Source organism: Staurois parvus, unplaced genomic scaffold (assembly GCF_062004578.1).
Source record: "Staurois parvus isolate SC_StPar_1 unplaced genomic scaffold, SC_StPar_1.0 ptg000586l, whole genome shotgun sequence".
In the NCBI taxonomy this organism is placed as follows: domain Eukaryota; kingdom Metazoa; phylum Chordata; class Amphibia; order Anura; family Ranidae; genus Staurois; species Staurois parvus.
This window is the reverse complement of record NW_028318382.1, coordinates 1,985,284-2,000,567: the sequence shown is the minus strand read 5'-3', so window position 1 is coordinate 2,000,567 and position 15,284 is coordinate 1,985,284. Positions and strand designations below refer to the sequence as shown.

The 15,284-nt window shown below is 39.9% G+C and overlaps 1 protein-coding gene across 1 annotated transcript; it reads right to left on the bottom strand.

The window, feature by feature from the left end:
- TMED4 (transmembrane p24 trafficking protein 4) lies at positions 1-13,558 on the bottom strand. The gene is made up of 5 exons (XM_089692445.1): positions 13,312-13,558; positions 5,999-6,099; positions 3,365-3,490; positions 2,142-2,288; positions 1-1,230 (listed from the first exon to the last, which is right to left on the bottom strand). The coding sequence occupies exons 1-5, from the start codon at positions 13,475-13,477 to the stop codon at positions 1,081-1,083; spliced, it is 690 nt and encodes a 229-aa protein (XP_089548571.1). The 5' UTR covers positions 13,478-13,558; the 3' UTR covers positions 1-1,080.
- Positions 13,559-15,284: the final 1,726 nt, after the last annotated feature.

Sequence of the window (15,284 nt, the reverse complement as noted above, 5' to 3'; positions counted from 1 at the left end):
CCAATGTTTGTTTACAAAAGGCTTTTGTGTGAAGTACCAGGGGGCTGGCAAAAATAAAAAAAAAAAAGCGGACCTTCCGTTTGCCTTGGAGGGCCCGCTTTGAAGGGTTCACAGACAAACCTTGATTGAATCTTGGTGATTGCTGCAATCCTAACTGATAAAAATAACAGTATCTTGTTTATCATAAGCAATTATCTCTCTTTTCTGCAAATACTCAAAACTTTTTTTTTTTTTTTTTTAATGATTATCCCCAGTCTTATACTAGGGGTCAAACCAAACCCCACTTGAACAATTATTGCAGATATCTACCTTGCCTTATATACAGGATTTACAGTAATGCTACATTAACAAAAAAACAAATATGAAAAAAAAAATTCACAGGCTACTGTCAGAGATCCAATCTTTCTAACCAAGAAGCAGTGACTGAACTACTAACCCCATCATTCATAGACAAAGGCTTATGTATAAAGAACAGGAGGAAGGAAAGTTCCACAACACCTCCACAATTTTTCACACACATGGCCCTTTACTCCACTATAAGTACTGGATGTTGACTGCATTGGCCTATGTGAACTGACTTGCTCACGATACAGCCAACAGCAGTGTAAATAAATTAAAGTCCACCAAATTACTGATTTATAGAAATAGCTGGCAATATAGACTTTTCACTAACAACTGAGTTTGAGTTGTATTGCAGCTATTAAGATGGCAGACAATGATTTAAAAAGGGGTAGGTGGGAAGGGAATTTAAGATGTATGTTAACTGCCCATATTAGGTGCACATGAATCTTACAGCTCCAGCTAGAAAGAGCATAGAAGATATAACTTGTACACAAATATAAACCTCACTACACTGACTTTCCAGTCTGCTTTCTCCTGCCAGCAGCTAATGTTTCCAATGTGTGAGAAATAGACTATTTTGGATTTTGGCCCACTGGCATTAATTACGAGAATTAATGTACAAAGGCTACCATTCCAAAGTACGTGAGCCAGGAGACAGTGTATAATGCAGGGCGAGAACCAGGTTTGTTTTTGTATGTGCAGGGATATAGTATTAAGTTGGGCACAGAGGTAGATGCTTCACACAAGTTTCTTGGCCTCAAAAAAGCTCTTAAGATGTTTCATTTGCCAGATGCCTGTCAGGATGAGGATGAGAGTCTGGGCAATAGACCACCATAGGACACGCTGGTTAGTGCTCTCGCTGGTTAAGCGGAATCTCTCCTCTCGGTACTACAAAAAAAAAAGAAAAAATGAAATCTTAAAAAAGGTTTTAAAATTGCACAAAAAAACAAGCATCTTTTTACAATTAAAGACATCAAACATATCTAGAATAATTTAATTGATGATAATACAGTAACCATAGCATAACAGCCAAAAACTAAACAAATTTACTTTCCTATCTCTAGGAATTGAACAATGAACCTGTAGTAGAAATCACTCAAGAAATATAGGCGTTAAATTTTTTTCAAATATTATATTATAATTACACTGGGCCTTAGCATTTACCTTTAAAAAGGAGAAGTTCACCTTTCCAGAAAAAACAAATGCACATATTGTTTGCAAAAAAAATAAAAAATATACATTCAATATTTTTTCCTGCAGGAACCTGGAAAGAACTGCACCTGTGATCAGTGGTGCAATGTCATGCTTCTGCAGAAAAGCCCTGCAGCTTTCTGCCTGTACCTCCATATGTCTGTCTGTTTGAAAGCTGCAGGGCATATAAATGAACTATGAGAGCATTCATCAGCGCCCTCACAGTTCATTTAGAACCACAAGCCATCAGCCGCAGTGGCTGACAGTACTTGCAGTTCATTCATTCACAAGAAATGGTGAATGATGCGCCTGTGTGGGCGGAGCCCTGTAAGGCCACACCCTTTTCAAAACATGTCAGCGGGTGCAAGGAGAAGAGCCATAGAAATGGTGAAACATGTAACATGTTCCAAAAAGGTGAACTTTAAACCTATAAATTCAAAAGGCCAATTTTTAAATCACATGCATGGAAAAAAAACAAAAGCAAACTTTGAGGCTTCAGGGACAGTGAGTAGAAGTGACATTTTAGCATCAATGTCAGAGTTTACTGCTGTATCTCTAATGTTAAGAGCATAATCCATCACAGTCTCTCAATCATAGCCATCTCTCACCCTCTGGTAGTTCTGCTCTTTTTGAATTTGCTCCACTTGATCCAGCAGCTGTCTGACCCGGAGCTGTAATTCTGTCAACTTGTCCTTTGCTGCAATTTCAGGGTAATTATTTGTGTGTTCTCCAATCTGTATATCTAAATGAACTCGCTATAAAGAGGATAGGGAAATGTCATTGCACATGTAACAAAAACTACAAAACAAATCATAAAGCAAGTCCTTTATCTTTTATTTGTCATAGAAAAAAAAAAAAAAAAATCTCAGAGAGACTTATATTCCTGACAGACTAAATAACGATGTCTGTGGTCAGGATATAACCCCCAAAGGTTGTTTCTGATAGGCTACCCTCTGAAATGTGATCCATGGTGGATTGCTTCTCAGAAGACAATACAGCAGAGGCTAGCAGGCATTCAGAACTGCTGCCTCATGTTTTTTTTTTTGTTTACTTTTTACAAGTTTTTTTTGTGTGTACATAAACACATTAAAGTGGTTATTAAGTAAACTTACCTGCCCATTAGCAATCTTTTTTACAATGTACACTAAGCTGCGCATGTGCAGCTCAGGGTACACTCTTGGCACATTGGCTGTGTCCCAGTTTTATTAAACTCCTGCATTATAGCTGAAAATTCGGCATCCAGAAGAAGCTGAGGAGAAGATGCCAGCCGTCAGATGATTGATGGGAAGGTAAACATTTGAGGATTTGGTTCTGCTTAAATGTCAAATGTCTGTAAACCATTCATACCAGCACATACTTGGAGGGGCAGCAATAGCAGTATGTTAGGGGCTGCTGCATGCACATGTGCTGTCAGTGATCAGACAGTAGAAGATAGAAGAGTTATTGTATTAGAACTTATTCATGTGTTGCTTCTCTTTCACTGTCCAGTCAGCAAAGTGGTGGTAAGAACCAGTGTTCTCTACCTACCAGTGTTCTTGCCGCACACTGGGAGTTGAGGATCGGGCTGTGCTCATTGCATCACAGATTTGCTGCACAGAATTACACATCTATTGCAAGTAAAATTCCAATATGTGTATTTCAACTTGGAATTTTATACTTGCCTAGAGATCAGTTCTAATGTAAATGATCTTAGTAATGATTAAGTTAATGCTAAAAACTTGATTTCAATGTATAGTTTTGGTTATACATGTACATAGGGTAGTCCCATATGCAACATCAATATTTTAGAATATATGATCTACAAAGTGGTCAATAATGTGGCTAGCCTCACCAGTTTTCCTCCAGAAAATAGAGTCATTCTTGTAGAGTTTGAGTGCAGACAGATTTGGTGCTCCCCTGGGGTATGAGATGTAAAGATGAAGCGTCCCTCAGACCCATATTGCCTGGAGAGAATCGCCTGAAACAGAGAAAAATATCAAAACAAGACAGAAAATTGCAGCAATCACAAAACAATAAATATCAGGCCCACTGTATTTGTTAATGAAAGGCAGGTGTCTCAGTGACCAATTACACTGTGGGATATAATAGGGGAAGGGCTGCGCTGTATCAAACTGGTTGCATAGCACTGAATGGGGCCCTTTGGGTGTAGCAGGGACATTCTGAAGTTATTGAGTGCAGTCAGGCATCAGTTTGTGCTAGGTATTCCCAAAGACAGTTAGCTTAAACTGTTTTTGGCCTTTAGGAGTAATCTCTAAAAGCAAAAGCAACCAGTTCCAAGTACTTCCTGTCCTTCCACAAAGTAAAAGATTCATGTTCCCTCCTGATTTAAGGGCGTGTCTGCGGAACATGAATGAAAATACGGATCCCCCCTCCGTTCATGTTGATTCAGTGGCTTTAGTACTTTTCAAAATAAAAGAATTGTATTGATCCCCCCCCCCCCCACGCTCAGTTAAAATAACAAAAAGACCTAATAAAACATATTAAGCAGCCAAAAACACCTAATCCTATACCTATAGGTCAAGAGATATTAATGAATACAAAATGGAATAAATAAGTGACAATGAGTGATCAAAAACACACAAGGTCTACCATGACCCGATAAGTGACCTATAAATGCAGTGAGCCCAGTCCCAATATGGGATATAGAACAAGTGACCCCAAGTACCCACAAATGGGACTCAAAACTGTATAAAGTGTATCCCTGTGGAGGGATGAAGACACACTAAGTGCTCATGAAGATATAAAATATAAAACAATAATGGTGTATCACAGTCTAATCAGGTGTAAATACAGCAATCGTACTTTGATCTTCTTGGTCATAATAAACCAGCCCACTGTGAATGCACAACACCGGTTGGTGCTCCCAAAAATGGCTGCAATGGCCTCTCACCTCTACTCAGCGATCCCTAAGGGCCACAGAGCCTTGTGGATCACCCCTGGATCCTTCCTGTATGAATCCTCTTGATAGTCTGGTACCTGGGCTGTAAGGACCCTCTGATGTCCCGTGTCTTTAAAAGCCCCCCTCTGGATCAATAGGAGGCAGGTGGATGGATACCTTCATAGACTTATTCAATGGCCCATACAACAGAAGAGAAGCACATCCTCCATAGTGTAAAAATGCTTTTAATTATAGGTAAAATAAGCCAAACATAATGCACTCACATTTCAGTGTATGATATAGGCATTTCCCATGTGTTTGGGTGTATTAGGTTGAAAGGTGGTGTTCAAAGATGGCGCCACGCCGGAAGTGCGTCACACCGGAATTACGTCACTACGCTTCGCCGTCAACGTGTTATGTCACGTTTCACATGACTTCATCAGGACAGCTGATGATCCACAAGGCTCTGTGGCCCTTAGGGGGTCACTGAGTGGAGGTGAGAGGCCATTGCAGCCATTTTTGGGAGCACCAACTGGTGTGTTGTGCATTCACAGTAGGCTGGTTTATTATGTCCAAGAAGATCAAAGTACAATTGCTGTATTTACACCTGATTGGACTGTAATACACCATTATTGTTTTATGGTTTATATCTTCATGAGCACTTAGTGTGTCTTCATCCCTCCACAGGGATACACTTTATACAGTTTTGAGTCCCATTTGTGGGTACTTGGGGTCACTTGTTTTGTATCCCATATTGGGACCGGGCTCACTGCATTTATAGGTCACTTATCAGGTCATGCTAGACCTTGTGTGTTTTTGATCACTCATTGTCACTTATTTATTCTTAGCGCCGCACCATTTTGTATTCTTTAGTACTTTTCAAGTCACCATCTCAGAACAAGTATGCTTTGGAGTTCTGACTATCCTTATCTGCATGCTTGTTACAAGTCAGAAAGTACATAAGGTAACTACCATTTTCATAGTGATTTAGCAATCGTAGCCTCTCAATTCAAGTGCAGGTTTCTTCAAATGTGGGGTTTTTATTTTAAGAAATGTAAGTACATTTAGGTGACGGTATAAGCTAAGCAAGGAAACCAATGCTGAGATACTAGAAGATGATCTTTTGGGAAGACCACATCAGTGTCTTTCAAAAATTTACTTGCAGTTTAAGAGCTCTTTCACACATGCTTTCCTCTCTGAAGAGTGATCTGCGTTCAGATTGCTCTTCAAAGAGCATATGACAGGTGTTGAAGTGCTGTTGTATTGCCCCCTTTAACCCTTTGAATCCAGCACTAGCATGCTGCAACCATGTGCTTTGCGCTTGCAGAGTGGCCCCATTCACTTGAACTGATTGCATTCAACAGACACTACGCCCACTGAAAGCAACAGGGGCTAGAATTCTTGCCATGGCTGCAAAGAAAAAGCTGTGTACACCTCTGGCCACTGCTTATGAAGCTAAAGGGAGAAGCAGTTGAGGGCTGGTAAAAGTGCGGCTGACACCGCCCCCCCATCCTCCCCCAAACCTCAAGTGTGAAGGAGCCCTTAATCAGTTAATTCAAAGAAGCTGATTCAGCAATTATATGTTACCTTCCCGTCTGGGTCCTTCACCTCAACATGCATACCCAGTCCTGGGGTAGAAGGAAGAAAGGTTTCAGCCGTTTTATCCCAAAGCTGGGTCTTGTAGTTACCTAGATATAAAATCAGGAAGTTAATTAAAAAGGACAAAAACCAGCATTCTTGCTAAGTGCTTGTACATCCTTTAAAAAGACCAGCCAAAAGTTTGTTCCCGAAAAAAAAAAAAAAGAAAAAAAAAAGGATTAAGGCTAGGTTCACATTATTGCGTGTTGGTAACACAGGCAAAATCATGCGCTTAGAACAGTGTTTCTCAACTCCACTCCTCATGCAAGCTTTGGGATAGTCTCAAAACACGACTTTGGCCTTTGACACACTAGTGATAACTTGCCACCAACAGAATTGCTAGGGCAAAAAAACAAAAACAAAAAAAAAAAAAAAAAAAAAAAAACACAGCATTCTCCTGCTCCTTAGCTGGCTGGCCAGACACAACAGAGGCGTTGCTCTCCAGCTGACAACAGATTCTTCAGCTTTTTGGCCAGCAAGGGAGTGATACGATGACACAGAAGCAGATTGAATGTTTCCCCCATTGTTCCACCTATTGATCCTGTTTCAAGTGAGCTGCTGCTAGTAACAAGATTACTAGTACTCCATAGGCCTTCATGAGGGTACCTGAAGACTGGAGCTGAGAAGAACCATCAAAATAGAAGGGAAATAGCAAAGGCAGCTACTATTGTGTACCAGAAGCAAGTTACTAAGATAAGAATTGTAACAAGTTTGCTTAAATTGAAAAAGCATAATGCAGGCCATAGACGGGCCCCTTATATCGGCCGAATTGTCGGCCGAAAAACGAAAAATCGGTCGGTGCCGTTGCTGCCACCAATTATCACGAAAAACGGCTGTTTTTTGTGGATTTTCAAGCATGACCGATAAAAATAAATGAGAAGATCCGCAAAAAACAGCTGACAGGCTGGCCCCACTAACGGCGTGAATATCGGACGATTTTTTGTGCGGACGAAAAATCGGCCGATAAACGACCCATCTATCTCCTGCATAAGGCTCCATGAACACTGGAAAAAAAAATAAAAAAAGCACAACACACATACACACACAAGTTTCCTTGGCAGCAAAAAACCCTGATATAGAGCATTTTTGTAAACAGTTCAGCCGTGTTTATGAGAGTTTAGCGGGTTTTTTTTCTGCGAGAAAGCTCCAACCAAAAAACACAAACTAAAAGGGTTTTTTTTTTCCTGCCTCTAAACATTGACCTTAAAATATGCCTCTAATCGCAAAACCATGCATTTCAGCAGCTTCTTCATTGAACACCTATGCAGTTTGCTTTTTGTCCCTTTTGCAGTTCGTTTTGCGTTTTCTACATGCGTTTTTTATGTGTTTTGACCGCGTTTTGTTCAGCTCTTTTTTTTTTGTTGTTAAAGTGGAATTTTTTTGTTGCTGGGCAGAACTGCAAAATGCAAAACGTGGCAAAAATGCACTACCATGCATTTCAGCAGCTTCTCCATTGAATTCTATTGTAGCAAAAATGCTGCTGTTTGCTTTTAAAAAAGTCAGACTCTTTCCAAAAACACAGCAGCTCAAAAAAAACATTGATTATTATTATTATACAGGATTTATATAGCGCCAACAGTTTGCTCAGCACTTTACAATATAAAGGGAGACAATACAGCAACATTACAGTTCAATACAATATGGTTAGGAGGGCCCTGCTCCTTGGAACTTACAATTTAAGATGTGAACATGTTCCATAGGAAACCATGTTAAATGGGCTAGTGCGTTTCTGCTAAAAGCACTAAAAACGCATTGGTGTGAATGGACCCTTAAATGGACTGTAGTGCTTTTCTGCAAAATTCACTAGGAAAAAAAAAAACGCATTGGTGTGAACGGAGTCTTAGAGATTGGATTGTTGATTTGGGGCTGTAATTGTTTGCACATTTGTTTATTTTAAAAATTAAGTTTAACAGGATATATATTACATTGTATGGTGTAATAAAAATGATTGATTTGTACACATATTGATATTTAAGGATATGCTTAGGTAAAAAAAACGTTTTAAGTTATATTAGCGCGGCACAGTATTATTGATTTATCCACTTCGGGTTCACATAAATTTATGGTATTGTGTCAGCAGCTTTTAATTTAGGTCATCACACATAGCAGCTCACAACATTAAATATTTGCTTTATAACCAAAAGTCTTACTTTGAATAGAGGCAACTATGAGCCCCATAAATACTACAAATGTAATTCATGCATATACTCCAATACTGCAGTACATATGAGGATCTTTATTTAGTCTAACACTTAGTCTAACACTAATATCCTTCCAGCTCGTAAAGTCTTACCCACTTCAAGTCCGGACACTTTCACCCTCTTCCAATCCAGGCCAATTTTCAGCACTATCACACTTTCAGTGACAATTACTCAACTGCAACGCTGTACCCATATGAATTTTTTTTTTTGGTAAAAAAAAAAAAACAAAAAAAAAAACAAAGACCGGCAAAACGCTGCTAAATGCTAATACAAAAACGCTGAAAAACTCACGTTTTTAATGTGACTTTACACAGCTAACGTTACCAGCGTTATTTAAATGCCCCGTGTGCATGGAGTCTGAAACTCCTCCTTTCAGAACCTCTGTAGTTCAGAAGCAGGCTCTGTGAAATGTGTGACACAGCAGCCTATTCATAGGGTATAGAGAATGTGTGTCACAGAATTGTAGGAAGTGTAGGGATTAGGGATCTTCACAAAGTAAGTTTACAAACTTCCAAGACTGTTCAGAGTAATAGGGGTAGGCTAGAAATAATTTGAATACAAATGTGGAAATGAATATATAATTTTACATTTTTACCATAGCCCAGACCTGGCGGTACATTAAAGCTGCAGATACCAAAAGCCAATACTAAATGCCTGAGATAGGAGGATGAAACCAGTGCAATCAGAAATTCTATACCTTAATGCATTAATGAGCACTCACTAAACAGGTTTGTTCAAGCAGCCCTTGCAATGGAAGTTTAGCCCAGGATCCTGTTAGTTGAATATTGCAGATCCACATATTTCATTTCTAGTTCAGCCTAGTGGTGGGCTTTTGTTGGTTGAGGTCCTTTGCATAAAACAGCACAAAGAGACCTGGTGCAAGCAAATCAGACACACCCTGGGCTGTCACCTTTCCTTATTTCAACAAAAGGATAGCAAGAGGGTAAATTTAGGAAAATGGCCTCCAGTACACCGACAAGTGTGACGTAAGTGGAGAAGGAGTTAATAAACTGGAACTCCTGCTTACGTCAATTGAGGTAGATTAAGAGGAGTTAGTGCTGGAGCCTCTGTCTTCACTTTGCCAATGGCGAACAGGTACACTCAATGCTTTCAAGTCCAAATTATGTGACATGCCCATTCACTGTTCCAGACCTCTCCCACCAGTCCTCCCTCAGCACCTGTAAGCTCAGAGATGCTGGAAGAAGGATGGAAAGGACACGGTTGATGCGCCATGCACGACCAGAGACGTAGGCTGACAGTGCAGTAATCCATAACCTGGAACTACCAGGAATAACTTAGTCCTCATCCGTGCGGTTGAACAGAGTCTTCACCTGCCCACAATGACCTGCTGCTTAATTCTAGTATTGCGGCACTGCAAGAGGTCTTTTTCACCAATACAAACCCAAAACAAGAGCAGGTTGGCCATTTCTTCCAAGAAGGTACAACTAGTACAAATACAACTAGTACCACTAGTATCAACTAGTACCACAAAGACTGTGTAGCTAGTTGCCTTTCCTATGGTCCTAGAGATAAAAACCTCAGGGCAGTAAAGACACTCTTCAGATAGAGGAAGAAGTGGAGGGTGGGATCATAAATGTTCTAGGACAACCAAAAGAGGTCTCCACTTGACAATCCAAGCAAGTCAGGTCCTATAGTCCTGGAGCAGAACCTAAGCTAGACAGAATGGAAGACCCCTGCAACTAGCACCAAGACCTTGCACAATCAACGTTCCGATTTTACTGCTAGGCCTGAGGAAACAAAATAAATAAAAAATAATGCAGTGCATCTGAGCTTGTTTTCTTTCATAGTCTCTGAGCGTTGTGTTTTTCCTGTTGTATAAGGGAAAAACCAATACTTGCCTTTCCCACTAGCCATGCTGCCAGATCATTGCTCTACTCAAGATAAATCATCCACTAAAGTCCACTAAGAAACCAACACTTCTGGGAAGTATCAAGCTCCTAAGTAACCCGCCACGTTCAGTGGTTCTTTCCGCCAGCCCCCATGTTACTACCGTGTTCTGCCATCTATCCATACTTTGTCTTCTAGGGTAGGCTCTGTCCCTCCAATACCACCAGATCTGCTAGCAAATATTGATTTTTTTAAAAGTTAACTTTTCTAAGATCTACCATAATCATCACAATTATGACAAATCACGGCTTGAACTATCTTGCTTTGCATGTAATGAGTCTATCTCATATATTAGTTTCACCTTTTAAGTTGCATTACTGAAATAAATGAACTTTTGCACCATATTCTAATTTTTCGAGTTTTGCCTGTAAACGGCCGGACAGGTGCAGTGCAGGGGTGGGTGGTGACATTGTACTGCTAGGGTGAAAGTATGTTAAAAAAAAAATCATAAATAATATTAAAAAAAATTAAATAAAAATGTAAAAAAATATTTGGTTACAAACTAATTTTTTTTGTTTTTTTTTTCTAACAAGATAACTGAATACATTTTGGCCAAGATTTATGAAGAAAGAATATTAATTTGCAAAATGTTATAAGAAAAACACTTTTTTTCAAAATTTTTGGACTATTTTAATTTAAATAGCAAAAAAAAGAAAAATTCCCAGTGGTGAAGAAATACCACCAAAATAAAGTTTTATCTGTCCCAAAAAAATGCTAAAAAATTCATATGGGTAAAGTGTTGCATGACTGCACAATTGTCATTCAAAGCGTGATAGCTCTGAAAGCTGAAAATTGGCCTGGACAGGAAGGGGGTAAAAGTGTCTGGACTCGAAGTGGTTAATACCGCTTTATTGCCAAATTTCAGATATAGCAATTTTTACATAGTTGCATCGGTTGAGCTTGGACCAATGTAACTATGCATATATTGTTTCATTCTGAACAAAGGATGTCACTCATACGGCATGGGCTCCTCTCTCAATGGCACTTGACCTAGCTAGTGAGTGACCTCCCTGTGTTCAGTAAGCAGCAGGGCAACCACTCCTCTTGGTACAGGACCTGGAAACTAGCACAAATCACTGGAATAGCCGTGTCTACAAGGATTTCCAGACTCCTACAGGTATGACACAGGCATACTGGTCCAAGCTGGAAAAAAAACAAAAACAAAAAAAAAAAACAAAAAACACACACAGCTAGAATTCATCTTTAATGCCTAACTCCAGCTTTTATTTAGAGGCCAAGCTCGCCCTACACATATTTTACAAGAAAGGAGTCTGCAAACTACGTGCACCGCCATTCGTGGCCGTCAATCACCGGGTCCCGCCAGGTGATTGCCGAGCATCTCCGATGGGGAGGAGAACTGTATGTAAACAATACAGTTCTCCTGCCTGACAGCTCGTGCACACTGCTTTGCATGGCTGTGTAGAGCACAGCCATGCAAAGCAGTTTGCTTACATTGAAGCACAAGGACACAGCACTTAGTAAAAAAAAAAGCACACAGTTAACCCTTTAATCACAGCCTCATGTTAGCCCCTTCCTGCCCAGTGCCATTATTACAGTGTCAGTGCCTTTTTGGGGTTTTTTTTTTAAAGCACTGATCACTGTATTGGTGTCACTGGAGATATCAGTGACACCAAGTTAGTTCCCCCCAGTGTCACAATACCCACTGCAGTCCCGCTAGAAGTCGCTGATCGCCACTATTACTAGTAAATAAAAAAAATTTAAAAATTCCAGTATCTATACCACAATTTGTAAACACTATATCTTTTGCGTAAACAAATTAATTTACACATATTGAGATTTTTTTTTCTTTTTAGCAAAGACATGCAGCAGAATACATTTTGGCCTAAATTTATGGCAAAAATTTATTTTTCTCTGTACATGTTTAATAGCAAAAAGTCAAAAATATTGTTTTTTTCTCAAAATTGTTGTTTTTTTTTTTTTAATAGGGGAAAAAATTAAAAACGCACAGGCGATCAAATACCACCGAAAGCTCTATTTGTGTGAAAAAAGGACATAAATTTCATATGGGTGCAGCATTGCAAGACTGCGCAATTGTCAAAGTAACGCAGCAACGCAAAGCAAAAAATGGCCTGGTCAGGAAAGGAGGGGTAAATCCTCCGTCAGAAATCACTGGGCTTCGGGGATTAATTACCAGCCAGGACCCAGTGATTGACAGCTGCAGCTGCGAATGGCGGCGCGTGTAGAGCATGCGCACCCCCTACCTGGAAATGCAAAATCACGTATATATATATATATATATATATATACACACACGTTATTTTGCGCACCCGTGCCGCCCTGTAGCAGTATTTCTGCTATAGGGCGGACAGGAAGCGGTTAATTCATTGTTAATATTCAAAGAAAACTCACCCATTCATCCATGTCAATATGCTTAACTTTGCTGAGAAGTTACTTAGAAAACACTCCTGGCATTTCTGGCCATGGCCATCTTGAGTAAGGGCAAATGATTCATGTAGCATTTATTTCCTGGAATCCATCTGCCCTTAGTCCAGGCATTAGCTTGGCTGAGAACCCTCCCTCCCCTCCTGAAGGCTCCTGGGATGTATGACATCATTTGCCTAGGCATGGAAACCAGGAAGTAACTGAAGAAATGTAAAAAAAAAAAAGTTTAAAACCAGTAAATGAGATATACTTTCCTATCTATTTACTAATGCTAGCAGCATAAGGATTAAATAGTCAATGTTGATTACGTGAAGTTCCATTTTAAAAGAGGCAATGCAGAGGTGTCACAGTCTCTTCACCGCCTATCAGTCACCTCTGAAAAGCAATCCAAACATAGATCACTCTTCAGAGAAGAGGTAGATTTAGATGCACATCCTTACATTTAAATAAAAGCTGGAATTGGGCTTTAGAATCATATCCAAATACTGGTGTGCCATGCTAGGAGGTACTGACTGACATCAAACTGCATCCCAGCAGGATCAGCCCCAGTACACACCATTCTCCCACTTTACTGGTTCTTTGAAGAGAGAAACTTTCTATTGTCCATCACAGAAGTGTTGATAAGATAAGCCAGTATTGGGGGGGGGGGGTATGTACACCCCCCTGCAGGGACTGCTCTAAAAGACAGACTTCTGCCTTGGTTGCCATGGTAACAGAACCCAGTCACCTGTCCTCCCCAGCTGCTCTCACCTATCACCATCGTCTCATCCGGGATCTCCTCAATGAAGCAACGTTTCTCCGTCTCCCCGATATGGAAGTACAGGCCCCGGGACACACCGACATGCAGCAACAGCACCGTCAGCGGGAACAGAAGTGCGGACCGGAGGGACCGGCAGCCCGGGGCGAGGGCAGACATGACGGCCAGGCAGCCACGGAACAGAACTCTGGGTGCGCGGAACCCCTTCTGCGTGTCAGGCCTCCATCTGGAGAACGACGGCTCTCATGGATTGGCTGAAGAGTTCAGAAAGGCGGGGCTAGGAGTCCTGTCAGAGCGAGGCGTGGATATGAGCACATGAAACGTCACCATTCGCTGCAAGGAAACGTCACCTTTGGGTGGCCATGTTAGGTCCTGCCGGTGTAGTAACCTCCCTTGTGTCACCAAGGCAGAATCCTCCAAGTCTTGTTCACCGTTATAAAAATGGGAGAATGGAATAGTCTGCAGTGATGCTGTGTAGATCTTAGAAGGTGGTACATCGATTGCATCAGGAGCTCGGGTCCTTTCACACGTTACGTTTTTTCCTCATTAGTTCAGTCACAGTTGTTCTGCATCAGTTCACATCTGTTAAGAATCAGTTCACACCCGTTCTGCATCAGTTTACATGCATTGTTCATCAGTTCACATCTGGTTTTCATCAGTTTACATGCGTTTTTCATCAGTTCACATCTGGGTTTCATCAGTTCACATCCATTTACATGCGTTTTTCATCAGTTCACATCCGTTCTGCATCGGTTTACATGCGTTTTTCATCAGGTCACATCTGTTTTACATCAGTTTACATCCTTTTTTTATCAGTTTACATCCGTATTTCATCAGTTTACATCCATTTTTCATCTGTTTTTGATCAGTTTACATCCGTTTTTCATCAGTTCACATCCATTTTTCATCAGTTTAGATCCGTATTTCCTCAGTTTACATCCATTTTTCATCAGTTTACATCCATTTTACATCCGTTTTTCATCAGTTTACATTCGTTTTTCATCAGTTCACATCTGGTTTTCATCAGTTCACTCACATCTGTTTTACATCCGTTTTGCATCAGTTTACATCTGTTTTACATCAGTTTAGATCTGTTTTTTCATCAGTTTACATCCGTTTTTTATCAGTTTACATCCGTATTTCATCAGTTTTTCATCTGTTTACATCCATTTTTCATTCGTTTTTGATCAGTTTACATCCGTTTTTCATCAGTTTAGATCCGTATTTCCTCAGTTCACGTCCGTTTTTCATCAGTTCACATCAGTTTACATCCGTATTTCATCAGTTCACATCAGATTTTAATTAGTTTACATCCGTTTTTCATCAATTCACATCGGTTTTTTTTTATCAGTTTACATCCGTTTTTCATCAGTTCACATCCATTTTACATCAGTTTATATCTGTATTTCATCAGTTCACATCAGTTTTTTATCAGTTTACATCCATTTTACATCAGTTTTTCATCAGTTTACATCCATTTTACATCAGTTTTTTATCAGTTTACATCTGTTTTTCATCAGTTCACATCGGTTTTCATCAGTTTGCATCAGTTCACATCTGTTTTTCATCAGTTCACATCAGTTTTCATCAGTTTACATCAGTTCACATCATTTTAAATCTGTTTTTGATCAGTTTGCATCCCTTTTACATCAGTTCACATCTGATTTTCATCAGTTCACAGCGGTTTTTCATCAGTTTACATCTGTTTTTCATCAGTTTACATCAGTTTTTCATTAGTTTACATCTGTTTTACATCAGTTTTTCATCAGTTCACATCAGTTTTTCACCAGTTTACATCCGTTTTTGATCAGTTTACATCCGTTTGTCATCAGTTTATATCCATTTTACATCAGTTTTTCATCGGTTCACATCCGTTTTTCATCAGTTCACATCAATTCTTCATCAGTTTACACCAGTTCACATCCATTTTTCATCAGTTCACATCCATTTTTCATCAGTGATTGCT